This window comes from Macrobrachium nipponense, chromosome 43 (assembly GCF_015104395.2).
Source record: "Macrobrachium nipponense isolate FS-2020 chromosome 43, ASM1510439v2, whole genome shotgun sequence".
NCBI lineage: Eukaryota > Metazoa > Arthropoda > Malacostraca > Decapoda > Palaemonidae > Macrobrachium > Macrobrachium nipponense.
In genome coordinates this window covers 34,736,213-34,763,070 of record NC_061104.1, presented here as the reverse complement: position 1 = coordinate 34,763,070, position 26,858 = coordinate 34,736,213, and the positions used below count along the sequence as shown (strand labels likewise).

The following is a 26,858-nucleotide window of genomic DNA, read 5'->3' as shown; positions in this document are numbered from 1 at the left end:
GAGTTCCCGAAATTAATTAAAGAGGGCGGCTATATCCCGGAGCAGGTGTTTAATATGGATGAAACTGGCCTCTTTTGGAAGAGAATGTCGTCCTGGACGTTCCTTTACAAGGACGAAGTGAAGAAGCCAGGGTTCAAGGTCCACAAAGATAGAGTCACTCTGCTCATGTGCGGGAATGCTGCAGGCTTCATGCTCAAGCCCGGCTTAATCTACAAGTCATTGAATCCTCGTGCTTTGAAAAACAAAAACAAAGCCTTGCTGCCCGTTTACTGGATGAGTAATAAGAAGGCATGGATAACTAAAGCCCTCACACTCGACTGGTTCGTGAACTGCTTTATCCCGCAGGTGAAGTTATAGCTCGCGGAAAATGGGCTGCCCTTTAAGGTCCTCCTCTTGATGGACTGTGCAGGAGGACATGCAACGGATCTGCATTACGACGGGGTTCAAGTGGAGTTCCTGCCGCCCAACACCACTTCCCTCATCCAACCAATGGATCAGGGGGTCATTCAGGCCTTCAAGGCCCTCTACATGAGGTCCACGATGGAGGGCCTCATCTCCTCCATCGACGAAGGCGACGATGACTTCAGCCTCAAGAAATATTGGCGGGAGTACAACATTGCGACGTGCCTGGCCAACATTCAGAACGCTCTTAAGGGGATGAAACAGCAAACACTGAATGCAAGTTGGAGAAAACTGTGGCCAGACGTCGTTCATGACTATGAGGGATTTACGCCAGACGAAGTTCATCACTCCGCCGTAGATAAGGCTGTGAGGCTGGCGCGGTTGGTAGCCAACGAAGGTTTCACCGACATGACGGCAGAAGACATCAACTCACTGATCGACTGCCACTCAGAGCCCCTAACCAACGAGGACCTCGTCGAAATGATAAGATCGGCGAGTGAGGAAGAAGAAGAGGCAGCCGACGACGGCGATGACGACGAACCTGAGCAACGTGGCCTTACATTGGAAAATCTGCAAGAACTCTGCAACATGGCACGGGCTATGCAACAAAGGGCGCAAGAAATCGATGACAACATGGTTAGAGCCATCGAATTCAGTAACCGTATTGACGGTGTTATGGCGTTGTACAAGGGCATCTTTGCTCAGATGAAAAAACAACGTCAACAACTTCCCATCACGATGTTCCTGGTGCGCCGAAAACCTCCTGCAGAAGTGTCGGATACTACTCCTCCTGCTGCCTCTCCGGCTTCCTACCGAAACACTACGTTGCCTCCTGCTGTTACTCCAGCTCTATCGGAAGCTGCCGTCGGTGATCCCCCGCCTCTAACAACTGACGATGAGGCGTCACCTGAGGAGTAGTAAAGCTCTCATTAACCTGTGCAGTATAAATCATCTTCATCTTCACCTCCATCATACTGCACAGGTGTTTCATCGTCATTTATCAAGATCATCGTCATTGATAGAGGTGAGTTATGTATCTTGTTATAAGAATATACAGTTATTATTTACATATAACACGTATACACGTACAAAAAAAAATTTACGTATACGTACTACGCATTTAAAAAATAGGGGGGACCCTACTTCCCTGTTTTTCACTTATCGCAGTCGGTTCTGGTCCCCATTAATAGCGATAGGTGAGAGATTACTGTATGTGTTTTCGTAAAGTTAAGTGTACGTACGAACTTTATCTGCCGTTTGTCCTCCTCCTCCTCTGCCGCCACTTTCGGAGATAGCCTCACACGAAAGGTAAGCTTCCACATTTTACGTACAGTATATTTCTTGTTACCATGTACACTAACCCTTAAACGCCGAGTGGACGTATTTTACGTCGACATATTTTGTCTCTCGGGTGCCGACTGGACGTATTTTACGTCTACATACAAAAGTTTTTTTAAAAATTTGCGGAAAAATACTTATAGGCCTATCAGCCGAAAACTCTTGAATCACGCGCCTTGGGGGATGCTGGGAGTTCATGGATCAAGGTGTTGTTTTGTTTACAATCGTTACGCAGGCGCGCAAGCGCGAATTTCTTTCTTGCCGCGCTAAAAAGTATCGGTGACACATCTCGGAAATTATTTTGTCACTTTGACATCATTTTTGTACCATTTTAAATTAGCCGTTATATGGAGTATTATATATGAAAATGTGCGCATTTTTATGTAGAATACAACAACAAAATACTCATGATTGTAGCTTTTATCAGTTTTGAGATATTTTCATATAAATAACGATGTGCCAAAATTTCAACCTTCGGTCAACTTTGACTCTACCGAAATGGTCGAAAAACGCAATTGTAAGCTAAAACTCTTATATTCTAGTAATATTCAATCATTTACCTTCATTTTGCAACAAATTGGAAGTCTCTAGCACAATATTTCGCTTTATGGTGAATTTATGAAAAAAACTTTTTCTTTACGTCCGCGCGGTAACTCTTCCGAAAAAAATCATACATGCGATTGTGGTAATGTTTGCACCATTTTAAAATTAGCCGTTACATAAAGTTTTACATATGGAAATGTGCGCAATTTCATGCACAATACAACTAAAAACAACCCATGGATGTAGCTTTTATCAGTTTTGAAATATTTTCATGTAAAAAATGATAAGTGACAAATTTTCAACCTTTGGTCAACTTTGACTCTACCGAAATGGTCTAAACACGCAATTGTAAGCTAAAACTCTTATATTCTAGTAAAATTCAATCATTTACCTTAATTTTGCAACAAATTGGAAGTCTCTAGCACAATATTTCGTTTTATGGTGAATTTATGAAAAAAATAAAATTTTCTTTACGTCCGCACGGTAACTCTTCTGAAAAAATCATACGTGAGATTGTGGTAATGTTTGCACCATTTTAAATTAGCCATTACATAAAGTTTTATATATGAAAATGTGCGCAATTTCATGTAGAATACAACAAAAAATAATTGAAGGTTGTAGCTTTTCTCATTTTCGAAATATTTGCATATAAATCACGATAAATAGAAAAAAAACCACGTTCAGTCAACTTTAACTCTACCGAAATGGTCGAAAAACGCAATTGTAAGCTAAAATTCTTACAGTCTAGTAATATTCAGTCATTTATCTTCATTTTGAAACAAATTCGAAGTCTCTAGCACAATATTTAGATTTATGGTGAATTTAAAAAAAAAAAAAAAAAAAAAAACAAAAAAAAACTTCCCTCCGCGCGCGGATTCTCCGCCACAAATCTCCGAAATGCGTACGTCGCATTCTCGGAATATTTGCTCCGTTTCATATTAGGCATTTCATAGAGTTTTATGTATAAAAATGTGCGCGATTTCATGTAGAATAAAACGAAAAATATTTAAAGGTTGTAGCTTTCCTAATTTCCGAAATAATTGCATATAAAAAAATATATATAAAAAAATTCGACATTCGGTCAACTTTAACTCATCAGATTTGGTCGAAAACTGCAATTGTAAGCTAATACTCTTACAGTATAATAATATGCAATCATTTGTCTTCATTTTGAAAGAAATTGGAAATCTCTAGGACAATATTTAGATTATGGTGAATTTGTTGAAAAAAATATTTGTTTTACGTCCCGCATGTTACGCATCGTTTACGAAATTCATGCATTGTTTTGTGATAATATTTTCTCTGTGTTGCTTTTATCGTTTTACAATGTGTTATATACCAAAATGATTGCAATTTAGTGTACATTACAACGAAAAAAAATTAACTCGTTACCTTTAACCGTTTTGCGCATAGCGCAATTTGAATACAATTATATATGAAATTTTGTTTCGCGCTATCATATATCGCATTATTAATATATGATAATGATAATTTTTTTCATTTCTGATGGTTGCATACTAAACTTCAGGCAATGTAAAAAAAAAAGCATGCTGTGATTTTTTGAAAAAAATATTTTTTCCGCTTACGCGCTCACTCCAAGACCACCTCGGCGTACGGAAGACGATTTTTAATATACCCCCTCGGCGTTTAAGGGCTAATATACACTTTATTTACAGGTTATTTTGCATTTTGTTATTAATTTAGGTTTTGAATGGTCCAAATTGTTGTAGTATTTCATTGTTTATAAGTCAATTTAGCTTTATTATGAAATTTACTGGGGTGTTTTTGGAGGGCTTGGAACGGATTAGCCATTTTACATGTAAAATGTGGTCCTAGATACAAAAACCTCATGATACGATGGGTGCCTCGGAACGGATTAATTTCGTATCTCGAGGTACTACTGTGTTATATATATATATATATATATATATATATAATATATATATATATATATATATATATATATATATATATATAATATATATATATATATATATGCACACATACAGTAGACCTCAATGCTAATCTGCTTCAGAAGCAATGTAGTTCAGAAGAAGAAATGACAAGATGTGAGTTAGTTGAGACCTTGAGGCCATTTTGAACTGGTTTGGAGCAAACATATAATTGAAGTGCTGTCAAAAATAGTGGTTCTCTATTTTAGGAGTCCTTTTCTACACATCCAGGATCTTCTCTAGCAATAATATAAAGTAAGGTTGTTCTGTTATTCCATGGCAATAAGAATACCGAATATGGGCAAAAGGTAAGCAACTTTCCTTACAGTAGGCTAGCTGTTGGGCATGGTGACAAGGTTCAGGCGCTGGTAGTCACTGAAGGGCCTCCACATACCTTTTGCCTTCACCATGTGGAGGGGGGACGTCCACGGACTCGCTGCCTTTTTACAGAGCCCCATCTTCTCCATTTCTTTGAACACAGTCTTGGCTTCCTGAAGGAACTTCAGCAGTAGGCAGTGGAACTTTGCGTGTGTTGGGGGCCCCTTGGTCTCAATATGGTGGAAGACACCGTGCTTGGGTGCGGGCCCAACCATCTGGCGAAGCTCAGGACAGAAGACGTCTGAAACTCCTGGAGGAGGGATGCATATCTGTGGTGGGGAAGGATGGAACAGATGGTGGGCGCCCTTGGTCCTTTGGCGAAGGGGTGGGAGAGGCAGGTCTCAGTACCAAGAAGGCAATTGCAGGCCACATCCACCAAGAGGCTCTGGTGGGCGAGGAAGTCCACCCCCAAGGAGAGGGTTCCCACATCGGCGAGGACGAAGGGCCAGGTGTAGGTTCGGCCCAGGAACAAGATGGTCTGGGCCCTGGTGCCGGAGGTGTAGATGGGCATCCCGTTTGCAGCTACGAGGGCGGTTGGGTTGTTGTCGGGGGCGCGGCTACGATCTTCTGCAGACGAAGGGAACGCGGACTGCATGGCACCAGTGTCAACCAGCATTCTGAGGCCGGAGATGCTGTCCTGGACGTAGAAGACCCTGGGTTGGGACTTCGTTACTGCCACTGCCATGGGGGCTTGTTTTGGGCGCTCCCTCCATCGTTTTTTTAAGGGTGGAAGAAGCTAGGGCGCTCACACTTCCGTGCCTTACTGCCGAACTGGTGGTGGAAGCGGCACCACCCAGCATCTAGGAGAGGCTTGTTTGGCAATCACTGGTATGCTGCACCTACCGTGTCCTCCTGCTGTAGGCTGATAGAGGAGAGGAGAGCTTTGCAGCTTGGGTGGCAGTAAACAGCACACCAGAATTTCCATCTTCATGGTCTCGGTATTAGGGATCTGGCTTTGGACTTCGGGAGCGAGCTGGCGGATGCTCACCTCCTGTCTTCGTTCTTGGTAGTCCACCTCTGGCAGGAGGACCAGGCCTGGATCTTTGCCAGGCCAGTCTGGGATCCGAGGTGGTCATGGAGTTGACCATGAGGTCGAAAATTTGGGCGGCTCACTGGGGAACTGGGAGGGAGAAGACCTGGATGAGCTCCCTCTTCAGGCCTTCGTAGGGCAGCTCTTGGGATGGCTGTGCATCCATGGAATGAGGTGTTTGAAGGCATCCGCTGTGAGGGTCCTGGCGATGAGGTCCACATTGGTGCTGTTCCGGGTGATGCTGTGGATCCATACCTGTTGCAGCAATGTTGTGACATCCTCACTGCAGAAGTTTGGCAGCTTGATGTGGTGGGGCTCTGACGGTGTGGTCGTCCAGGGCACCGGCATGGGCGTCGAGGACGACTCGAGCAAGAAGGACAATCTCGCAGATCACAGGGTCGAGGCGGACACAGAGGAGTCGAGTGAATGTGCTGAACTCTCCATTGTATTGTCAGACTCACGCTTACGGTTGACAAGAAGTCGTGAATGGTGGGCCAAAACGTAAGTCTGAACGCTAAAACACTTGTATGAAGAAATGCCCTTGCGAGTACCAGAGAACCTAGACTAAGCGTCGTATGGGTCCGTTAAAAGTCTTCTGAAGGTGAGCAGCGGTAATTAGTCCCTTAATGGCAAAGCCAAAACTGCTTGGGTCACCAATTGTAAAGTCTGAGTAAGACAAGGAGAGCGAGCAAACTAATTTTATTTGGCAAAGGAGGCTGTACATAATGCAGCGTGCGAACAGACATGTAGTCTCCATCACGCACGCACGAACAAACAAAAGGGACGGGTCCCCACTGTGATGTTTCTTCACAGACTAAAACACATAAATAATATTAGAGAGAGAACAGATTCCAGACATATATACATCAAAAGAAAGGGTGTAAAATGTACTACATTTTAGTTCCTGGAGTAAAAGAGAGGTCACATGGATATACAGATTTTTACAATGGAAGCGACCATTCGCCCAAATGTCGTCCTTACAGTAATACCTGTTAAACTTGACTTGTAAATTTGAGATTATAGTGATTGTAGTAAAGCTTCTTCAGATGGTAGGAGTGTTGACACACTCCTATGGTGGGGATGTTACATGTATGTTGTTTTCCAAGAGAATGCTCTTGATATGATAGAAATTATCCTATTATTAAGACCGAAGGTTTGTTCGCATATGAACAATGAATGTTTACGTTTTGGTAAAATGTACTTTGTATCTTCCAAAAGAAACCACCATTTGTTTAGTGTCAATATGTGGAAAATTCAGTAGTTCATTACTGAACAATAATAATTTGACAATTGTAGTGTGTTCAATCAGGTAAATTGTTTGTGTTGTAAATCGAATAGCTTTCCCCTTTGAGATGATTGCCTTTGAAAGTTTATTGCTAATTTAATATTGAGACTGTAAACTATTGTACCAATTGGTTTATGTATATTTGTCTGTACCATTATTGTGAATTTTTGAGTGAAGAGAGATTTAAAAAACAAAAAAAAGCAGCTGTGGAACCTGTTGTGATCTCCGAGCTGTTTAGAAATTTGAATTTTTTGATAGGAATATTTTTGTGATAGGAATAAAGATACAGAGTACGCTACACCTTTTCCTCTTTCCTGTGAGAAATTCAGTATTTGATTAGATAATGGCTTATGTTTATTTGTATGGTGCTTTTATGTTGCATGGAACCAGTGGTTATTCAGCAACGCGACCACTGTCTTTTATGTGACTTCCGAACCACGTCAAGAGTGAACTTCTATCACCAGAAATACATGTCTCTCACTCCTCAATGGAATGGCCGAGAATCGAACCCGCGACCGCCGAGGTGGAACACCAACACCATACCAACCACGCCACTGAGGCACTTTAATAACGGCTCATGTAGATGGGCCTCACCCAAAATAACCTTCAATGTGTATAAATGTTGAGGAGGGTGAATAAAGAAGTAAATCACTGATGCAGCAATGCTTACTAAATTTATTACTAGTACCTTTGTAGTTGTCAATTTTGCTTTTAAATTAATTGTCAAAAGCTCTTTCCCTAGCAGTTTCAATTACCTTTATCTCTGGAGCTCCCAGGGGATTCGCCCCCTGGCCACACCCCACCTGAAAGAAGCAGTGCTTGCTTAGTTAGCCAAGTTTACCACGTCACAAAATAGAGCCACTCAAAATCATTTGCCACGGCCACAGTCCTCACTCTGCTGACTTACACTGATGTGGAATGAGAATAATACATTTGTTCTTTGACTTTTTTATATATAGAACTTTGACAAGTTCAGGGAGCAGTATTAGTGTATGATGCCAAGCATGACTTACAAGACACAGCAGCAGTAACTTTGGCTTCAACTATTTGTTCTATGGTGACTATCCAGAACAGATCCTTGTTTAACCCTAAGGCCCCGGTCCACACGGTTGAGCTTTGGTCGATGAACTTTGTCCGATGTGACGTCAGAAGTGGAGAAACAACGGGAAAAGTCAGAGCTTCGCCACATTTTCTCCGCTTCTGAAGTCACATCGAACAAAGTTCGTCGAGCAAAGCTTGACGTGTGGACAGGCCTTAAGGAAGACCAGAGATCCTTCAGTAATTTCTTAAATCTCTGTAGGCCACCTTGTAGATCAGTAAAAATGGGAATGATGAAAATCAAGGAAGAGTCAATGACCACATAGGAGACCTCCATAAGACATTACAGTCCTCATGAGCTAAGTGAGTAGATCAATCATCGGCATCCCATGTGAACCCCTGTGGAGACTGAACAGCCAGAGTAGTCATAACAGCACAAGGAGGGATCACAGCAGATCTTCAAAGAGATGTTAAGTGTGAAAGGAGGGATATTACTGTCCAACAAAACCTCTTTAGATTACTTCCTCTGGGTCCTCAAACTTCTTCCACTAAGAAGGTGATCCAATCAGAACAATCTGTGCCAGTCTCTCACCTCTGCATAAAGAAAAAATGATGAACTTTATTCAGAGGTGACACAGGGGTCACACACTGCAAAATAACTCAAGAGGAATTAACATATCCTCATCAACACCTTAACAAAAGCAAAGCCTATCTGAAACAAGAGAGAGAGAATATTCCTCAACAACCATAGTTTGTAAGTCCAGCAGCTGCAGAGATGTCTTCACTGTAATATGGCTTTAGAAAAATTGATCGCTTACAGTCAGACGGGTAATATGTCCTCCCCAATCCCATTTTACATACTGCTAATTTACTACCCTCTGCAAATTTTAAAAATGAAACCAATTTACACCAAAGATATATCCTTATAAAACCTGGCCTGTATTATCAGAGAAAACTGAAATTATGAATGTCTTTTGATGTATCATCCCTTCAAATACCTGGGCCCCTGTCTCAGATCAACAAGACTGAATTTTTATTTTTCATTAATAAAAACCTTGGGTGGGAAAATTATAATTTTTACTTACAAAAAAATTGAAGGTTAATAAAACAGAACTGGATGCTGCAACGATTATTCAAGAGCTTTACATTTCAAAAAAAAGAAAGAAAAAGAAACAAGAAAATAAAGAAAATCTGCGGCAGCCGCCTAATACATATCTTCAGATGGCAAACCAGTGGAATAGAATACATCCTGTGCTCCCTACCTGGGGGAGAATAATCAACACAACCTTTCAACCAGAACATTATGAATCTCTTATTCCACTTCTTTTCTCACTTGCAATTTATTTACAGAAACATTACATTCAGCCAGTTTAAAATTACATACGATTTGGCAAGGTTTTTTTTAAAAATAGAATTCCACATTAATCAACATTTAATGGTTTTATGGAAAATGAGAAGGCCAACAGACCAACAACCTAGTGTCACCCCTACCAAGCTGCCTCATCATTAAAATATAGTCATCATAACCTAAGAACAGCGCATTTTGCAAAAGACAAAATAAATGTGAACATCTGACTGTCAAACTGCTTTCCTGAAAGAGAGCTTTCAGAGAGATGTCCCAAGATGAATGTAACGAATGGCACTACTCCCAAGAGAGTCACTCGGGTACGGGTTGACACTAGGAATGTGCCTCTTATATCAGACTGACTTCAATATATGCCATTCTATTACATGAAATGGATAAAGAGGATATGGCTGATTTTTTTTCAGTGATCAATGGCATTGAAAGACATTCTTATTTTGTTTTAGAGAATCCAAGCAATTATGTAAAATCTCAAATCAAGCCATTTCTCCTTCGCCCACTTCTTCTAAGATCACAGTCCTAAACTAGTCTCCAATGGAAAATTAAAAGCCGCCACACCACAAAAAAAGAGAAAAAGTGTTGAAAATAAAATTGAAAGACTAAGGATGATACTATCTACCTACTTTCTGTCAGTGGTAGCGAGATGCTTCTTCCCACTTTCTATCAGTGGTAGAGAGATGCTTCTTCCCTATTCTTTCTAACATTTTATGTCAACACTCCCATTATCATCCACTGCCACATATGCAGCTACGTTATTTGACAACGCAAAAAAAAAAAAAAAAAAAAAAAAAAAAAAATCCACCAAGATATAAGACTACACAAGAACCCACAAGCTGGATATTTCCTGTTCTGTTTACAGACAGCAATGTATAAAATTATATTTCAAAAGCTGACTACCTGAAAATGGGCCCAAACACCGAAAAAAAAAAAAAAATATATGCCATATATGAGAAGGCTTGCTATGAACCACATATTTGGATGTACAACTTGGGCAATCCAACACCTTAAACTAGACAGACAACCACTTTTAAAGCTTGTCTCATAGTTAGCAATGCAAATACTTCTGCTTTCTAATGTAGCTTGGCACTGGCTAAAACAGCTTTGTGTGATACCTTTTGAGAAATTATGTGATAAGAAAAAGGTTGAGTAAAGCTTTATCACTTAGCAATACCTCTAAAATTCAGTTTCATGAAAATACAAGGAACAAACTAATTTCATCCTAACATGTAATCAAATTTCACATGCTTGTTATCAGTATAGAGCAAAATGAATTGCAAAGTGACTACATATTTTTAAGTAAGTCTGACTATGGAGATGGTATATGCTTGTAAATTTCCTTGCTATAAAAAAACCCACAAGAGTCATAAACCTTCAAAATATAACCTAAATATTCTAGAGCACTAAAGTATTAGTGCAGCTACTTACGACACTTTACCAACACATTTCTTACGTGAAATTTCAATCCCTTAATTTCTTCTGCAAGTACTATACACTGTTTTAACTTTTAGCAAACATACCAAATTATACAATTGCAGCAACACAAAAGACCTTCATCATCAAATTCAGTGCTAACAGTTCCATTAAAAAAATCAAAATGCTCAAAATTACAATGACAAAATATTTCATCAAGATTATGCTATTTGTATCTTTCTTTATTCCCATCCAATATGTATCATCCAAAATGCCAATAGTATAAGGTCAGGATTTTCCTTAGAGATCAATTTACAAGTTGTCTATATCCACATCACTGTCTTCTTCCTCTTCCTCTGCTTCATCTGGAGCAACAATCTTTGGAGCCCCTGTAACAGTTCCATCTTCATTTTTGCTTTCTTGTTCTTTTAGTGTTTGGCCTCTTGCTTTCTCATTATACTCAATCTGTGGAATAAAGAAAACATTTGAACTAGCATGGAAAGTGCTGTGTACATGAGACTGCAAATAAATGAAACCTGCTACAAAAAATGTGCTGCAAGGATCAAAACACTTTTCACAAAGTTTTCCTAACACTTTTCACAGTTTTTCTGACATATTATATTAACCTTTCATTACGCTCACTTAACTAGCAATTTATATCAAAGGGTGTTTAAGTATTCAGTGCCAAAGTTTAGCAGAACTGCAAGTTTATGGAGAACATTTAGGAAGCAGTCAAGTTAGCACTACCAATAACTCTTAAGCAGCACTCGAACCACTAACAATGTAGCTATGCTACCTAAACACCCAATTTTGTGATACCAATTGACTTTCACTAGAGTACACAATTTCCTCCTGTCACTGCTCAGTTACTATGTGGTCCCATTTTAAATTAGTGACCCACAGAAAATAAATATTAAATCTTTTATATAATTAAAAATATAAAATTTAGCCTAACATTTTTCCTATTATGACATTTATAATAACTGGTGGTATATTTTAAGTTAATTATTCACATATTGAATTATGTAGCTTTTATTAGCAATTTCATTTCAGTGTAATACCAAAGTTTAGTAGAACTGCAGGTTTATGGAGAACATTTAGCTACCTAAACACCCAACTTTGTGATAGCAATTGACTTTCACTAGAGTACAGTAATACCCCAAAACTTATAGGAGGTTAAATTCCAGACGACCACTTCTCCCCCCCCCCCCCCCCCCCCCCCCCACCCCCCCCCCCCCCCCCCCCTTACACGGGGAAGTTTTGCGTGAGTTTGGCATGGTGTCTAAAATTGCTAATATATGCTTACTTCTAGAGTTTGAACACTACAACATATGACCCTAATCGTGCTCCCTAAATATAAAGCTAACTTTTAAATTATATTAAAGTTGCTGTAATTTCATTTAAATGTTAGCTTAATACATTACCTATGAAAATAGAAATAAATGATTAGAAAAAATATAAGTGTGAAGATTACATATGTACAAAATAGTTCTATCTTCTTTCTCCCCTCCAACCAGCCAACCAATCTAACTATTTTTGGAAGAGAGAGAGAGAGATAGGAGAGAGAGAGATTGAGAGAGAGAGAGAGAGAGAGGAGAGAGAGAGAGGAGAGATGGAAGAGGAGAGGAGAGAGAGAGAGAGAGAGATGTCTTTTACATAAGTATTAAGCTAACTTTTAAATGCAATTAAAGTTACTATATATATAATTCTCTTCAAAAGTTTAGCTTAATATACTAACCTTACAACAAAAAATAAATGGCGAGAGAGAGAGAGAGAGAGAGAGAGAGAGACGGAGAGAGAGAGAGAGAGAGAGAGAGAGAGAGAGAAAATTATTTTTATTATTTAATAATACATAACCCTCTAGTGATTCAATAACACGAAACTGCTTCAATAAATTTTTCGCTGAAAGTGCTAGGATATACAATTTCAGTCTCATCCGTTAAGTTATGGGGAGAGAGAGAGAGAGAGAGAGAGAGAGAGAGAGAGAGAGAGAGAGAGAGAGAGAGAGAGAGAGAGAGAGGAGTCATCCATAAGTTATTGGGAGGGGGAAGGGGGGGGAGAGAGAGAGAGAGAGGGTGGAGTCATCAGTAAGTTATTAGGGGGTGGAGGGTTATCCATAAGTTATTAGGGAGGGAGGGAGGGAGGGAGGGAGGGAGGGAGGGGGGGGGGGGGGGGTGGGGGGGGGGGGGGGGGGGTCATCCCTAAGTTATTTTCAGGGGAAATTATGATTTTATGATTGCTTTAGGACATCGTAAAACAAACCAGAAGCGTATTTCAGTTATAGTTTGGACATAATGATATTTACAAAGAAACTTTTCTGCACAAGCTCCCTTTTCCCTCCACAGCATAAGTTGTGTACTGGGTAGCACTATAGGAACCCCTGTAAGTGCCAGAGGGTTAATTTACACACAAATCTGAAAACTTGTAAATAATATATAAAAAAAAAAAATTGAACTAACACCTTTGTACAGTTTCTCCAGGATTAAAGAATGTTGCATTTGTGTGTCTGTGAAATACTCGCATATGATTGGAAAGTTTGTGCTATTGTGAATATTGTGAATTCGCGCAACTTGAATCGCGTAAGAGTGATGTATTACTGTACACACAAATATAAAATTTAGCCTAACATTTTTTCTATCATAACATTTATAATAACTGGTGGTATATTTCAAGTTAATTATTCAAATATTGATTTATGTGTATTATATTAGCAATTCATTTCAGTGTGATACCGTGGAAAGCATGGAGTAAACTAATGACATTTTTGTTATTCAGTTTGAAAATCTTTATATACAAATGTTGGCCAAACATTTCATCTGGAAAAACTTTAATAAGCAACATAAGACCTGGAATTCTGTAGTAAAAAAAAAAAAAAAAAAAAAAAAAAAAAAAAAAAAAAAAATTGTGATTTTATCATCCCCCAATAAAAGTTTGAGCACAGATTTTTGTAAAAACCGAATCTTCACAGTATTCAATTTGCAAATTTTATGTATTCCTTGTTTACTAACACCTCTGGTACTTCACAAATCTGCTTCCTCCTCTGTCACTTCCTCCAATTCATATTCATCTCTGATGAAACTGGGGCCAAAAAATGACCTATGATAGTTTTGCCTATAACAACTATAATACAATAAGCATCACCATATTCACTACTGTTACTATCAGACTAAGGGTTCAGGTCTACAACTACCATATCATTTCCCAATAAAAGCCTCTGTACTACTTCATAATAAAGAGAAATCCCTTCCTTTGTGGCATTTTCATGGTTACTGAAGTCAACCCCTTGTCCTAAGATTATCCTGCAAGTTAGAAATCAAATGTTACCATTTGTTGCTGGAATTTAAACAAAAGCTTCTTTCATTGACAAGGGAAGCACTTGGTCTACTATGAGCTGCAGAACTAAAACCGAAAGAATTATGACAGATCAGTCCTATAATATGGATGAGACCTTTTTAATGACTGAGGAAATCAATCCCACACAGCAAAAGGGTTAAATGTATACTTGTCAGTAACAAATATTCATCCACCATGCTTCTTCAGGAAATACACTCTTAACCTTTTTCTTATAATACAGTTCTATCCTATTCATTTACTTGAAGTGAGACAATAAAGGAAAACTGAATGGAAGTCACTCATAAAGAATGACACTAAATTGGCGAATACATACTTTCTCAACCATTTGGTTGTATTACTAATTCCCTCGGTCTTAGTGTTATACTACTTGTCTCACATGGTATTGCCCACCACCATCCTTCAAAGCACTTTTTTGGGGGGATTATTTTATGACAAATAAAATAAACTCCTCTATCATTCCTGTACAACCATACAAGATGTAAAAAAAAAAAGTGTTCAGGTTAAAAGCAATAGCTTCTGAGCTGCACAATAGGAAAACTTACCTCTATGTCAGAATCCTCCTCCTCTTCAGTAGTTTCTTCAACTTCTGCCTCCTGTAGCCATTTCAAAAATGGTTGAGCTTTCTCATGTATTTCAGAAGCAACCTCTTTGCTGACATATTTCTTAGATACTTTTTTACCCCAATCCAAGAGCACTTCCTCTTCAATAACATCACTATCATACATTGCCTGAAAGCAGTTACAGTAATAAATATAAGTACATAATTCTTTTAACCCATCAAGATTTTGGGGGGTCCAAATTAATTTGTGGTAGAACCAAGTTCTCACTTCCTGTAAATTATTTTCCATGTCATGCTGGTTTTAGTTTAATTTTGAAACAATACTTGAATGAGGAACAACCAAACTCTGTCAAGATGAGGTATTAAAGCTAGTACCATATATTTCGGCTTATAAGTCGACCCTTTAGCCCCAAAAAATCATGCCAAAATTAGGGGGTCGACTTATCCAACAGTAACAAAAAGTGAATCTTTATTATTTTGGCATATCGGTACTGAAATCCAGGCTTTACAGTTGGCTAATAACAATGACAGCCTTGTTGAGGTAACTATGTATGTAAATACCAGAATTAAAACCATTTCACACTGTAATATGACAATAATAATACATTAGAACATCCATTACCTTAAATCAAATGAAAAAAATCAAAGTAACTTGAAGAAACCCCCATCGCACAGCAAGTGTAAACATTGCATAGCCATTTGTAGTACAGTAATTGAGAAGTGTGCGTTCACTCTGATAGTTTTGTATTTACCGGGGTATTGTTCAAAAACATTTATGGTATGAAATCTTTATCACCTTAAATAAAATTTTAAAAATTTGTATTTAATAGTAAATATGTATTTAAAATCCTTCAAAATTACTTGAGTCATCGTCACTTGAATTAAACAATTTAATCAAACAAACAAAAAAAAAAAAAAAAAAAATTATCATTCACGGTTTCATCATAAGGATCCCAGTTTGAATCTGGTGAATCAACTGCAGGTTCGGTTCCCCTCAAATGAGCCTGTTTATGCCATAGAAGAACCAAAGGTCAAGGAATATTCCAACATCATAATAAAATATCGGCACGTCGTTTTAACAACCCAATCAAAACATTAACTTAAGCGGCAGTTTGTACATACATATATACGTAGGCTGTTATGCAGCGTAGTTAGTGCTTTGTTTGTTCACATTACACTCGAGTAACGTATCTTTCGTTTCGTCATTTCTAATCATATTTGCCGGTATATTCATCTTTTATATATTACACAGATTTGTTAATATACAAAGTATATTACGTGTATTTCTTATGGTAAGTAGAGCAACATATGTACCGTAATAACATTCAGGTTATTTCATATGATACGTTTCACCCTGCTGCTTATATTAAGCGTATGGTTGGCCTCACATATGTACTGTAATAACATTCAGGTTATTTTACATGATACGTTTTACCCTGCAGCTTATTTTGAGCGTACGGTTGGCCTCACATTTTATAGGTCGACTAATATACCCAATATTAGTTAAAATCATAAAAATTTACTCAGAATTGGGGGGTCGACTCATCTTCCGGTTGACTTATACGCCGAAATATACGGTAGATATACAAAATTTAAATTTCTCCAAATTAGGCAGAAATTAATTTATAAATTAATTCTGTACAATGAAATAGAATGAAATTTAATTTAGTGATTACTGCTATTATGTGTTACTACACAAAAGAATATAGGAATTAGGTGCAAAAATGTCCAGGATTTTCTATTTTGAACAGAGTTAATGAAGTTTATAGCTTTTAAATAAGAGACTATTAGAGAAGAATAAAGAAGTTGGCCAAATTGAAGGGGGAAAAATTAAGCTGAATTTTGAAAATAAAAATAAAATAAATTAATAGCACTAGCTGCCAAATGGTGTGTGAAGGAACTTACTCAGTATTATCAAGGCAAAACACACTACTGATATTGATACTCTTTTATATTATAGTATTATTTGGAAGGGGTCTGCCTCTTTAAGGGGATTGCAAAACATAACCATCTTGTATGAAGAGGTGTTCATTAATCATGTCAGTAATAGTTTACATTTTAGCATGAGTATGTCTTAAGAGTATGAAGCATTAATCAAATAATGTACTTACAGCAGTTAATGCAACTAAAAAAACTATATAACACTATGAGTTTAGTGATAAAAACTCTAAAGGATGAACCTGTACCCAAGTCCGGGCATGAAAAGAAACCTAAAATGACAACAAAAATTACCTTCAAAATAACTGGAACTCTTGGTAGCAATACATTTTTCTTCAATTCTATCAATTTCTCCACAGCTCCAATGAAATACTTCTGAGATTTGGGATTTCCATGAGTGAAATGCAGGAGGAGGATACGGTACTGTGGAATCTGAAAGAAGATTTATATCATCTCTATTTTAAAAATGACACATCCTATCTCTATTTTAAAAATGACATATCATATCTCTATTTTGAAAGTGACATATATCATCTCTATTTTAAAAATAACACAGTGCTTATAATGCAAGAGCAAATTATGAGATGGATTATTTTTCCTGTTGTATAGTTCCCCTGGGTACTCTTTTCAAGTTTTGACAAGACAATCTTTATTTACTGTAATGTTCCAAAACTTGAGTCGTTAAATTTCATACAGATGCTTTGAGAATTTGTTTAGTAGCTGTTAGTAAAATTTGAGTATATTTATACATATGTTAACAGTCATAGTCATGTCAATAATTTCTTAGTTTTACATAATCTGTTTGCTCGAGACATTTTCAGGTCGAGCTAACCAAAATAATGTAGTTTACTATGTTGTTGGAGTGTATGCCAGATTTTTTGAGATGGGAGAAATCATATAAATAGCAACCTATGGTCAGTGTAACTAGATATGATGAGACAGAAGGCTATGTAAGAGCAGGCAAGGCAAAGTTTTGCACTGCAATTTCTCTCACACACACAGATTAAATTAGTCATTTCAGATGAACAAAATTTATTCAGCATTTTCCTTCAAGAGAGAAGCCATTCTAAGGGCAATCCCTGACAGACCACTTACATGGGTACAATCAGCCAGACATTATTTCTACAGTAATGTTCCTTAAATAGGGAAATTATGTGGTTATGCATATTGTTCTCTCTCTCACAGTTTCACAAATGGAAGGTGAAATGTAGAAGCCCGAGACCTGTAGAGTTTTATGTTTTTGTTAATCACTTATTAAACACTTTTTTTTTTCATTTACTATTTTTCTTATTATGCGCAACTGCGGCGATTTGGCATAAATATCTGGAGTAAGTGTTGTAAAAATGGAAAAATTTGGATAAGGAATGTAGGGACAACAAGGGTTGATATCCTCTGGTGTTATATGATGAATATTATGGTGTTAATAGTGGGATGATGATAAATGTTGTGGCATTATTTGGATTTTTGGTGGTGATCTGTGGTTTTATGGTTTTTGGTGGTTTGCGATCTTGAGAGTTTATGTCACAAATGTTATTTTGGTGACTTATGATCAGTGGTTTTCTGAAATTATATCCTGCAGAGGTGGTATTCTTTGGTGTTATATACATATTTTGGTGGTATTAAAGTGGCTTAGTGTATTTAGCCTGAGGCAGGGTGTTTTATATTGGTGGTTATAAAGTGGAAGTGGATATTTTTTGGTACCAGTGCTGAGGTTAGCAAGGATGTCCTTTTGAGGATTAACCCTTTCACCACCAACCAATATTTCCCCATCTCACCCATCATCACCAGCCTGTTTGTTAGCTGTAATTTTTGGTGTGAAATTTTTTTTTAGGCGGCTGTTCTAGTCTCGTTTTTTTGGTAGTAGATTTAATTTTGTCATATCGTCACCAAAAGTCTAAAAAGACGTCAGGTTAATGTCATTGCGTATCAGGTAAATGTAGCCGAACATGAAAAATTTTCTGTCTTACAAAAAGATCTCTAGCACCAAGGTTATTACACTCAAGTTTTCATATTTTTTCATCGTATTCTACAACTCTTTAGCTATATGATGATATATATAACTTTGTTTCTGAACCCTTGGAAACATATGCAAACCGTCGAAGAAATACACCTAAAGCCATATTTTTACTTAGTAGGCAAGCAAAAATTACGCATGACAAAATACCAAATTTGTAACTAATTTGTATTTTTCATAACTAACAAACCTGAGGTCTTAACATTAGGATTTACTAGCGCCAAGCTGGAAACCGGTAGAATTAAAATTACACTTGTGAGATCCAGGGACTATTGGCATCTATACCAGGTCACAGGGCATGTATACCCAGAATGCCCACGGCTACCTGTGACCCACCAGTTATATTTCTAACCCAGTTTAGACTGCTAGAGGGGTGGTTCGAGGTGGGCCTTTACCTGTTAAGACCTCAGGTTTGTTAGTTATGAAAAATACAAATTAGTTACAAATTTGGTATTTGTTCATATACGGAACAAACCTTCGGTCTTAACATTAGGATAGACTTGGGGTAAGTCTCTACAACTGACTGGGAGTTTGCCACCTTATCCATTTCCGAATATATAGGGAAATTCTAAGAGAATGGACAATGAACCTAGAACCAAAGATATAAGCGAATCTATTGGTTTCCCTCACTGGGTGTTGATACCGTTCTATGGTTTACTCTTGTCCCTTGCAACTGGATCCACCTTCACCCCTCTCTTCCCATTATCTAGAGGGGTGTGTTGCTACTGAAAAGTATATCATAACCTAAGATAGCTTCACAGTATGGCTGACCACCTCACCTGCATCTAGTCCGTTCCAGCACATGACGGTACTCTCCTTCATATTGCCCGTAGTTAAAGGAGTAGGAAGAAAATAGTAAAGAAAAAGACCAGTCATCCCATTCATTCTACTTTCATACCTTCATCTTAGACTAGAAGCAAACTGACCCACCAGGGGTACTGGATGAGCTATATTCCAAGGATCTATGGGCAACGTCTTTCAAATAAAATGAGGTGAAAGTTGTTTGGCGTTTCCACACACCAGCTTTCAGAATTCTATCCACAGACATGTTCTTCTTAAATGCCAGAGAAGCACTCAAGCCCCTGATGTCATGAGCTCTAGCTCCCACCTGGCTATCTGACCCTCTGTCTTCTGCCATATAAGCATCTCTGATCGTCTCCCTTAGCCAAAACGATATTGTATTCCTGGACACTTCCTTCTTGTTCCGTCCTGTACTTACGAACAATCTCCGGCACCCTGGCCTGAGGTGCCTTGTTCTTCTTAAGTACTCCCTTCGTGACCCTGACGGGGCACAGAAGCATCTCATCTTTGTCATTGTCTACAAAGTCTGCCAAGGAAGGTATGGTAAAGGAGTCTAATCTGCCGTCTACTATTGTTGGGTTTTAAGTCTTGGCCACGAATTCTGGGACAAACTCAAATACCATTGACCTCCAACCTCTCAAGTGCTTTATGAGATATGACAGGCCATGTAGCTCCCCCACCCTTTTGGTTGAAGCCAGGGCCAATAAGAAGACTGTCTTCAGGGTCAGGCTCCTATCCGTGGACTGCCTTAGTGGTTCGTAGGGGGGTTTTGTCAGACTACTCAGTACCATGGTCAGATCCCAATCTGGGGCTTTTAGCTCCTTTGGTGGACATGACTGTTCAAAGCTCCTTATCAGCATGGCCAACTCCCATGAAGACGAAATGTCCACTCCTTTCATTCGTAAGACTGAGGCTAGAGCCGCCCTGTACCCCTTCACTGCAGATACACACACATGCTTTTCTGTTCTGAGATATAATCAAAGTCTGCTAACTGCTGAATAGTGGTACGAGTGGAGACAAGTTCCCTCTACGACACCAATCACAGTATGCTGACCACTTTCCTTGGTATACTGTCGCAGATGATTTTCTGATATTTCCTGCCATCTGAGTTGCTGCTTTCTGCGAAAACCCTCTCGCTCGGAGGAGATACTTGACAGTCTCCACCCGTGAAGCGATAGGGACTTCACCAACTGGTGGTACCTCTCCATGTGCGGCTGACACAGTAGGCTGCTCCATGGGGGTAACACTCTCGGCACACCTATTAGGAGTTCTAGTAGGTCTGGAAACCACTCTGCCTTTGGCCATAACGGAGCTACCAGGGTCATCTTGAGGTTCTGAGACCGCATTACCCTGTTCAGAACCTGACGGATTAGACAAAATGGAGGAAATGCGTACACGTCCAGATTGTTCCAAGGGTGTTGTAGCGCATCTTCTGCTGCAGCCTCTGCGTCTGGGACTACCGAACAATACACTTCCAACTTTTTGTTGTACCTGGTTGCGAATAGGTCTATGATCGGTCCTTCCCACAACATGAGCATCCTGTCCACTACCTGCTGGTGCAGGGACCACTCCGTTCCCAGAATCTGATCCCTGCGGCTCAACTTGTCGGCCATTATGTTTCTTTTTCCGAATACCTGGCCCTGATGTCTACCAGGTTCTCTACAGCCCACTGATGAAGTTGAACTGTCATCACATGTAACTGCCGAGAAACTAGGCCTCCTTGTTTGTTTATATTAGCTACTACTATGGTGTTGTCTGACATCAATACCACTGAGTGTCCCTTTACAGTGGGGCATTCGCTTATTCACGGATCAGTATTCACGGATCCAGTTAATCACAGGTTTTTTCTTGGACCGCTTCTCATGCTACATCACTGGTATGAATCGCTGCATCACGGGTTTGTCATGTTGCGTATGCGATGTTTTTCGGTAGGCTAACCCTCGGCCGTGGTCCGATAACTACCAACATTCATTTAAAGACTCATATAATGATATTAAAACTGACAATAAATGTAATAAAACCATCCTCACCCAATATATTATTGTCCTATCTTCGAAAGATTATCTTTCGAAATTTTTATAGTACTATTCATGCTACGAAGTAATAATGTTTGGAATATACGTAACATTAATTTTCACTACAAAATATCATTGTTATTTTGGTAGTGAATAATAGTTTAGAATTATCATACATACACTGCATTGTTATGGGTTTGTGGCAGTGATAAAAAACAACCAAAATAACGTTCTCCTTTAAGTCAACGCGTTTAGGAAAAACATGACATAGAATCAACTTTGCGACTTCGTTCACTTTTATATTTTTAACGATACAATAACTATCATTTGTACTACTAAAACCATCTTCACATAAGTAATTTTTCGTAAGATATGTGTTGTTGCAAAAGCTAGCTTATACATAAAAGGCTTTTATAATTTAAGTCATCTTAGATATACATATGTACCCAAACTCATTGTGGGGAAATTTACTACTGTTTCCTCGGATATTGAAATACTTTAGCATCAGACGACAGCTGTGCACTGGACTACGTACGTACTACTTGGAAGATAAAACAAACAAAAATTTTGTTGTTGTTAGTCGCCGGGGATAGATTAACATTTTTCCAGAGATTAAAGAGCTGAATTTTGTTTTCAAGGTATGTCAACAGCGTTAGTAAATAGGTTATCTAAAGAAATTTTTTTTCTCTCTTCTTTTGGCGGAAGAATCTTCAAGCCATTTTGCATTCAAAGTAATGAGAAGGAATCATTCTATTCTTCATGAAATCAGTAAAAATACTTACACTAATAAAAACTAAACTAAAACTACGAACTGTATGCAAAACACACACATCATCGTTAGCTTCGTGTGTGTAAAAGTTCATTCTAAGAAATTACAGAGTAGTATAACTAACACCTGATTGGTTGGTTGGTAGCCATGGAGATCTGTTATCCAATGACTGTCCTCTGCTTCTGTTCTATTTATAGACATATGCCATGGATGGCACTACTATGAGATTCAGGCCTCTGTAACACGGTTTTTTCGCAATAACTTTTTATCTATGCATTTCATAAATATAACGCTTATTCAGAATACATATTATATCAACACAAATTTTGAGTGTATTCTGCACTACGTAGGTTGAATAAATTTGGTACTTCTAATGTAAAAGTGATCTTTTTTGAAGACGGGCCAACTTACTCAGAGAAAAGGTTTCAAACACACTCGTTACGTAACTTATGACATCATTTCTTCCATCTTTCTCGATGGATGATTGGCTATACGTAACGAAGGCTAAACCTCTGGCAACAATGACATACAAATTTAAATACAAGCAAAGCAGTACACCTTTATGAACTCTGGAACAATCCCACTGCTAATTATTGTCCACTAATGAACAAACCAACAAAATATGTCAATAAATACAAAAACACTTCGATTATTAGTCTAACTCCCAAAATAAGTTTCCTAAGAATTACAGTCTACTTTATAGGTCACAATCAGATTGACAAGATGTAGGGAATAGTTGGTAATTACCAAAAACATAGTAGACAAGCTTGATTTGATAACTGCTATATTCAATCTCAAGCAATTTTTATTTATTGGCTATCTACCTATTTACTGAAAAAAAAAAAAAAAAAAAAAATAGCCGATACCGTATCTGGCTTTAAACCTTCACCAATAATTATCGTCTGAATGGTGACTTCATGAGGCTCCACCCACTTTCGCCTCGTTATAATTCAGGATAACACTGAAGGCTACCATGGGCATTGTTGGATTAGAACATTTAACTTCTGGCTATAAAACTAATTTCTCGAGTAGTTGTAAGAAGTGCTAAATGATCCTCAAGGATCCCAGCAGTTGGTCTAAACGTTTAATTCATGTTATCTGCTATACTGTTGCGGCACTACTGCTACAGTAGTATTACTACGCTAGCACTGATCTATGTATCGTTCCGCCATTCATAAAGTCTTTGGGTTTCAGAGCCGATGGCATTTCTGTCTGGTGGATGGGCGGGGTAACATTTAGTCAAAATGTGTTTGTTTACCTTGCTTACGTAATGAATGTTTTTCGACTCTTGGCTCGTAATCATTGGCCATGGTGTCGGCTAGTTCATTTTACTCTACAAAAATCAAAACTATCGGGTTTAGGTTATTGATAATGCTGACAAAATTTGTGTGTGGTTGTAAAATATACATATGTCAACTTTCAGCTACATCCGATGCTTTGACAAGGAGCAAAGTCCTAAACACCGTGTTACAGAGACCCTGAATCTCATAGTAGGTTTGAACGTTACCATGTTCGTGATTTTCTGACTGCTGACGGCAAAAATTACTCAATAATTTTTTTTATATAATTATTCCTTCGTGAAAACAATAATATAAATGATCATTTTAACTTTAACGTATAGTGGTATGAAAAAACACCAGTGTCTCGTAGCGATGCGTCATCAATATAGTGGTATGAAAATACCACATGGTGTTGAAGCGATACGTAATCACAAAGTACAAATCCTTTTCCCGGACCATCCTCAGAATTTTACGACTCTTCAACTTCAAGATCGATATGGTGAAATATATTATATGTCCATACTTATTGTTAAAATTCACAAGTTGAACTGCAAAACATTATTATATTTTGATTGTTATGTACATATATTTTTTGTGTTTTACGGAATGTTTGTTTTGAAAATAATACCTATTAGTGAACATATGGTATTAATTGTCCCACTATTTTATTATAGGTGATCTTAATTATCTCACATTCATTTAACAGTATTATATTAATATCTATTTAAATAAACTGTAATTAATAAATAACAATAATGAAAAACATAAAGGGAAAAAATGTTTTTGCTGCAGTAGTGGTGTTTGTTTGATTATGCATCTGACCTCACATTTCCGAAATCTGAAAAATTCCAAAAACCGAAACATCGGAATGTGTGTGTACTGCACATTTTTTTAACGCACACAATGTCTACACATTTACTGATACCCATTGGTGAAAGACTCAAATTACAGTAGTACGTATTTGTTATTCCTGAGAGAGAGAGAGAGAGAGAGAGAGGAGAGAGAGAGAGAGAGAGAGAGAGAGATAGAGAGAGAGAGAGAGAGAGAAGAGAATGAATTAAGGACTCCAAGGCGTGTTATTTTTACAATTATTTTATTATCTTGGGATTTTTTTTAATCTTGAGATTTTCTATTCAAGTCTCGAGATTAATAAGAAAATTACCATAACTTGACTAGCATCAGCACACATCTGAATGACTAGGCCATTAGTAGGCTAAACCACCAACCTTATGAACTGACGCTCTCGGAAAAGGAACTTGCATGATACATGAGATACATGACAAAACCACTGTTTATTGGTGAAAATTTGGGGGTCGCACGATATGGGAGATTGCACGTTATTCGAGTATATACGGTATGTGATTTTTTTTAGCCTTTTATGGAACAAAATCTAGCAAGAAATTGCCATTCCCAGTTGGCAACACTGGCCTACTCACGTTTGTCCAAGTTTTGTTTGTTTGTTATGAAATGTGGTGTGCAGCGCGTTCTTTAAATTGTACCCATATAAACGAGTTAATTATGTGGCATCCAAAAGCCCTGATTCTTTTACTCTTATGGGAAAGATGCCTAAAGGTCAGACAAAGGTTTTTACGTGGAATATATTAACGTGTTGTGACGAAGGGAAGAGATGTTTCGCTGCATACTGCTGGTAGCATTATCGTTATTATATTACTGGATTGCACTGCAAAATCGTCGCCATCTTTTATCAACATAGATTGTTGGTGAGTACCCATATGATTTACATAAATTTTGATAGTTCTCTTACCACTCATCCTCTCTTTCCTTGTAAAAAAAAAAAAAAAAAAAAAAAAAGAGAGAGAGAGAGAGAGAGGAGAGATAGAGAGGGGGGGGCCCACCATGCGTATGTAGGCTTCTAGCTGTAATCCATAGGCTAGTAGGCTACATATGTACAGTAGTACATATACATTTATTTTTTAAGGCTAATTTTGTACAATAACTTTAAAACTGTCTTGAATTTAGTTTTAGGTGATAGTTGAAAACATATTTGGTGTTTGAACTAAAGTAGGCAGTTTCTAAACATTTGGAATAGTGGTCTTGGGTGGGTTAGCTATTAAAGTAGGCAGTTTCAAGCATTTTTGAAGGGGGGTATCAGGATAACACGGGTATTTACTTATCACGGGGGGGGGGGGGTTCTGGGCCCTATCCCCTGTGGATAACGAGGCCCCACTGTACTCTCTCCCTGAATTCCTGTAGAGCTAGAAACGCTGCTTTTAATAACTCCAGCACGTTTATATGGAGTTCTCTGTCCTTGCAACTCCATTTTGCTGACACCATCAACTCCTCCATATGGGCTCCCCAGCCTTCTAGTGACGCATCCGAGAACAGCAAGAGGTCTGGAGAGGATTGTTGAAGGGGGACACCCACTGTCAGATTGTCGTCGTTCACCCACCACAGCAAGTCTTTCCTCACTTCTGCCGACAAGGGAATTTGCTCGTACGGGTGATCTACTATTGGTGACCAAAACTCCTTCATCCTCCATTGTAAGGACTGAAGGTGTAGCCTTCCTTGTGGTACTAGCTTCTCCAGGGAGGTTAAGATTCCCAGCACCACCTGCCACTGTCTTGCTGCCTGTGTTGTTTTCCCAGAAAGGCATTCACCACTTGTTTGCATTTCTCTATTCTTTGGTCTGTCGGGAATACTTAGGCTTCTGTTGTGTCTATAACCATTCCCAGATACTCCAAACGTTGACTTGGATCCAACTGCGACTTCTCCTGATTTATCACAATACCTAGGCTGTGACAAAGCCGCAGGAGGGTCGCCCTGTCCATGAGTAATTTCTCCCTGGACTTTGCTATCACCAGCCAATCGTCCAGATACTTTATTAGCCTGATCCCCTGAGCATGCGCCCACGTTGACACGAGAGTGAACACTCTTGTAAAAACTTGAGGAGACGTTGTCAATCCAAAGCACAGGACCTTGAATTCGAAGCTTTCCCTGCAAGACTGAAGTGGAGAAAGAAAAATTTCCTTGAAGACTGAAGTGGAGAAATTTCCTTGAATACTGATGGACTGGGTATCTGAAAGTATGTGTCCTTTAGATCGACTGTCAGCATAAAGTCCCCGATCCTGACTGCTTGTAGAACCGTTTTTGGAGTTTCCATTTTGAAACTAGTTTTCCTTATGAACAGATTCAGAGTTGACAGGTCTATTACTGTCCTCCACTCCCCGTTGGCTTTGGGTACCAGGAAAATCCTGCTGTAGAAGCCTTTTGACGGACTGCATACTTGTTCCACAGCTCCTTTTTCCATCATCTTCTTCACTTCGTCCTGCAGAATAATGGCATTCTGAGATTCGTGGGCATAAGCGAAGTGGGTTAATGGCTGATCTGTCAGGGGCGGGGTTACCTCGAACGGGATCAAATACCCGATC

General features: G+C 38.5%; 2 protein-coding genes across 4 annotated transcripts in view; one reads left to right on the top strand and one right to left on the bottom strand.

Annotated features, from left to right (window-relative positions):
- The first annotated feature begins 396 nt into the window (after window positions 1-396).
- Window positions 397-1,320, top strand: LOC135213875 (tigger transposable element-derived protein 1-like). Its single transcript, XM_064247975.1, has one exon. It carries the CDS (start codon window positions 397-399, stop codon window positions 1,318-1,320), a length of 924 nt encoding a protein of 307 aa, XP_064104045.1.
- A 7,760-nt stretch (window positions 1,321-9,080) lies between these two features.
- The window catches only part of LOC135213644 (eukaryotic translation initiation factor 5-like), a 131,483-nt gene continuing 113,705 nt past the window's right edge, over window positions 9,081-26,858 (bottom strand). For all 3 annotated transcript variants that reach the window (XM_064247685.1, XM_064247686.1, XM_064247687.1), the window contains 3 exons: window positions 16,885-17,022; window positions 14,636-14,821; window positions 9,081-11,204 (listed from right to left, as the gene is read on the bottom strand). In XM_064247685.1, coding sequence (XP_064103755.1) covers window positions 11,052-11,204; window positions 14,636-14,821; window positions 16,885-17,022 — 477 coding nt within the window. In that variant the 3' untranslated portion in view covers window positions 9,081-11,051. The remainder of the gene's footprint in view (window positions 11,205-14,635; window positions 14,822-16,884; window positions 17,023-26,858) is intronic.